Genomic DNA, 2,495 nt, shown 5'->3' with positions numbered 1-2,495 from the left:
AGAACAGGTGTGGAGGGCGATAGGTGTAGTGCAAAACAATTCGGTCTTATCGAAAGTAGCAGCAGTAGTAGTAGATGACGGGTCGGTCATCCGCATCGTAGCCAACTTGCTCACCGTGGTCATCGTCGTTGACGGAGTCAATGTTGTGATTGAGGTGGCGGAGGTGCTAGTGGTAGTGCTAGTGGCCATGCTTGAGATATGGATGGAGCTAGTACTAGGAATAGTGGTGTTCGGTTGACTGAGTTCTGACGCCGCACTTGTGTTTGTGTGTCCAGACGATGCTGGTCTCAGTCCTAACGCCGGTGCATGTGTCTGTACGGAAGCAGAGAGAACACACACAGACACACAAACAACCACAATTAGTACACTCGTCACAAATCAACATCATCTCAACATTGTCTCGCAATATGCCAGTCACATCATCTGTATCAGGTCACACCACCAACATAACTATCAATGCAACACCAAATACCGACACTTATGCCACCGTCTCCAACAACATCATCACACCAATATCTACGCCTACACAAACAACAACATACAATACAACAACTACCAATGCATCAACCACTGCAACACCATCTACACAACTCCGTGACAAAAACAACACAGTGCTTTCACACAACGTCACAATTCCACACACAAAACACACATCACACATACCATCCACCCTCTCGTCATCCCACATCCGTGTCACTGTGCCTACAATTAGTGTGAATCTCTGAATCTCTGATTCTCTGAATCTCTGATTCTCTGAATCCACTACACCACCGATCGTGATCATGCATTCAGCTACACACCAACATTAACACGCTGTCGACACTCACCATCACATTCACCATCGACACATTTGCATTGCGAACACTCGCCAACGCAACCACTGTCATTCAGTCAGTCGATCTCTGCATTAACCAACCAGTCACTCAATCATCTCATCAATCAATCAGTCAATCAGTCAATCAATACGTCTACCAATCAATCCATCGATCAATCAACACGTTGATCAAACAGTCAGTCGGTCGATGTGTCAATCAGTGAGACAGTCAGTCAATGCACTCAACACGAACACACATGTCATGTGAACACGTGTTGAATGAGGTGTGAGAACAGGTGTGGAGGGCGATTGGTGTATTGCAAAACAATTCGGACCTACCGAAAGTAGCTGCAGTAGTAGTTGATGACGGGTCGGTCATCCGCATCGTAGCCAATGTTGCCACCGTGGTCATCGTCGTCGACGGCGTCAATGCTGTGCTTGTGGTGGCGGAGGTGCTAGTGCTAGTGCTCGTGCCCATGCTCGTGCTCTTGCTTGTGCTCGTACTAGTGCTAGTGGTGTTCGGTTGACTGAGTTCTGACGCCGCACTTGTGTCTGTGTGCCCGACGCTGCTGGTCTCAGTCCTAACGCCTGTCGATGTGTCTGTACAGAAGCAGAGAGAACACACACAAACACACAAACAACCACAATTAGTACACTCGTCACAAATCAACATCATCTCAACATTGTCTCGCAATATGCCAGTCACATCCTCTGTCTCAGGTCACACCACCAACATAACTATCAATGCAACACCAAATACCGACACTTATGCCACCGTCTCCAACAACATCATCACACCAATATCTACGCCTACACAAACAACAACATACAATACAACAACTACCAATGCATCAACCACTGCAACACCATCTACACAACTCCGTGACAAAAACAACACAGTGCTTTCACACAACGTCACAATTCCACACACAAAACACACATCACACATACCATCCACCCTCTCGTCATCCCACATCCGTGTCACTGTGCCTACAATTAGTGTGAATCTCTGAATCTCTGATTCTCTGAATCTCTGATTCTCTGAATCCACTACACCACCGATCGTGATCATGCATTCAGCTACACACCAACATTAACACGCTGTCGACACTCACCATCACATTCACCATCGACACATTTGCATTGCGAACACTCGCCAACGCAACCACTGTCATTCAGTCAGTCGATCTCTGCATTAACCAACCAGTCACTCAATCATCTCATCAATCAATCAGTCAATCAGTCAATCAATACGTCTACCAATCAATCCATCAATCAATCAACACGTTGATCAAACAGTCAGTCGGTCGATGTGTCAATCAGTGAGACAGTCAGTTTATGCACTCAACACGAACACACATGTCATGTGAACACGTGTTGAATGAGGTGTGAGAACAGGTGTGGAGGGCGATTGGTGTATTGCAAAACAATTCGGACCTACCGAAAGTAGCTGCAGTAGTAGTTGATGACGGGTCGGTCATCCGCATCGTAGCCAATGTTGCCACCGTGGTGTGGTCTACTTATATCCATATAAGTAGTATATGGCGATGGTCAGACATAGAATGTATTTTGGCAGAAGATCAATAAGGAAAGAACAGAAACGAAGCGCAATCGGTACGAAAATGCATGAACAGTAAAAATCAGAGAAGACGGTCTGGTATTTGCAGAAGAAACAGTCAAG

At 46.1% G+C, this 2,495-nt stretch overlaps 3 protein-coding genes across 3 annotated transcripts; all 3 read right to left on the bottom strand.

The window, feature by feature from the left end:
- Window positions 1-1,043: 1,043 nt before the first annotated feature.
- On the bottom strand, window positions 1,044-1,193 carry Smp_182920 (hypothetical protein; the record flags this gene model as incomplete). The annotated part of the gene is made up of 1 exon (XM_018797842.1): window positions 1,044-1,193. One exon carries the CDS (start codon window positions 1,191-1,193, stop codon window positions 1,044-1,046), a length of 150 nt encoding a protein of 49 aa, XP_018646740.1.
- Window positions 1,194-1,240: 47 nt separating this feature from the next.
- Window positions 1,241-1,414, bottom strand: Smp_107810 (hypothetical protein; the record flags this gene model as incomplete). The annotated part of the gene is made up of 1 exon (XM_018797831.1): window positions 1,241-1,414. A coding segment is annotated over one exon (174 nt), but the record flags the coding sequence as incomplete, so codon positions are not given.
- A 166-nt stretch (window positions 1,415-1,580) lies between these two features.
- Smp_182930 (hypothetical protein) lies at window positions 1,581-1,763 on the bottom strand (the record flags this gene model as incomplete). Its single annotated transcript, XM_018797820.1, is given in 2 exon segments — window positions 1,581-1,592; window positions 1,611-1,763. 2 exon segments carry the CDS (start codon window positions 1,761-1,763, stop codon window positions 1,581-1,583), a joined length of 165 nt encoding a protein of 54 aa, XP_018646738.1.
- Window positions 1,764-2,495: the final 732 nt, after the last annotated feature.

The sequence above is a fragment of the Schistosoma mansoni genome, assembly GCF_000237925.1.
Source record: "Schistosoma mansoni, WGS project CABG00000000 data, supercontig 0160, strain Puerto Rico, whole genome shotgun sequence".
Classification (NCBI taxonomy): domain Eukaryota; kingdom Metazoa; phylum Platyhelminthes; class Trematoda; order Strigeidida; family Schistosomatidae; genus Schistosoma; species Schistosoma mansoni.
Note: the sequence above shows the minus strand (reverse complement) of the source record. Positions and strands in the feature narration are given on the sequence as shown.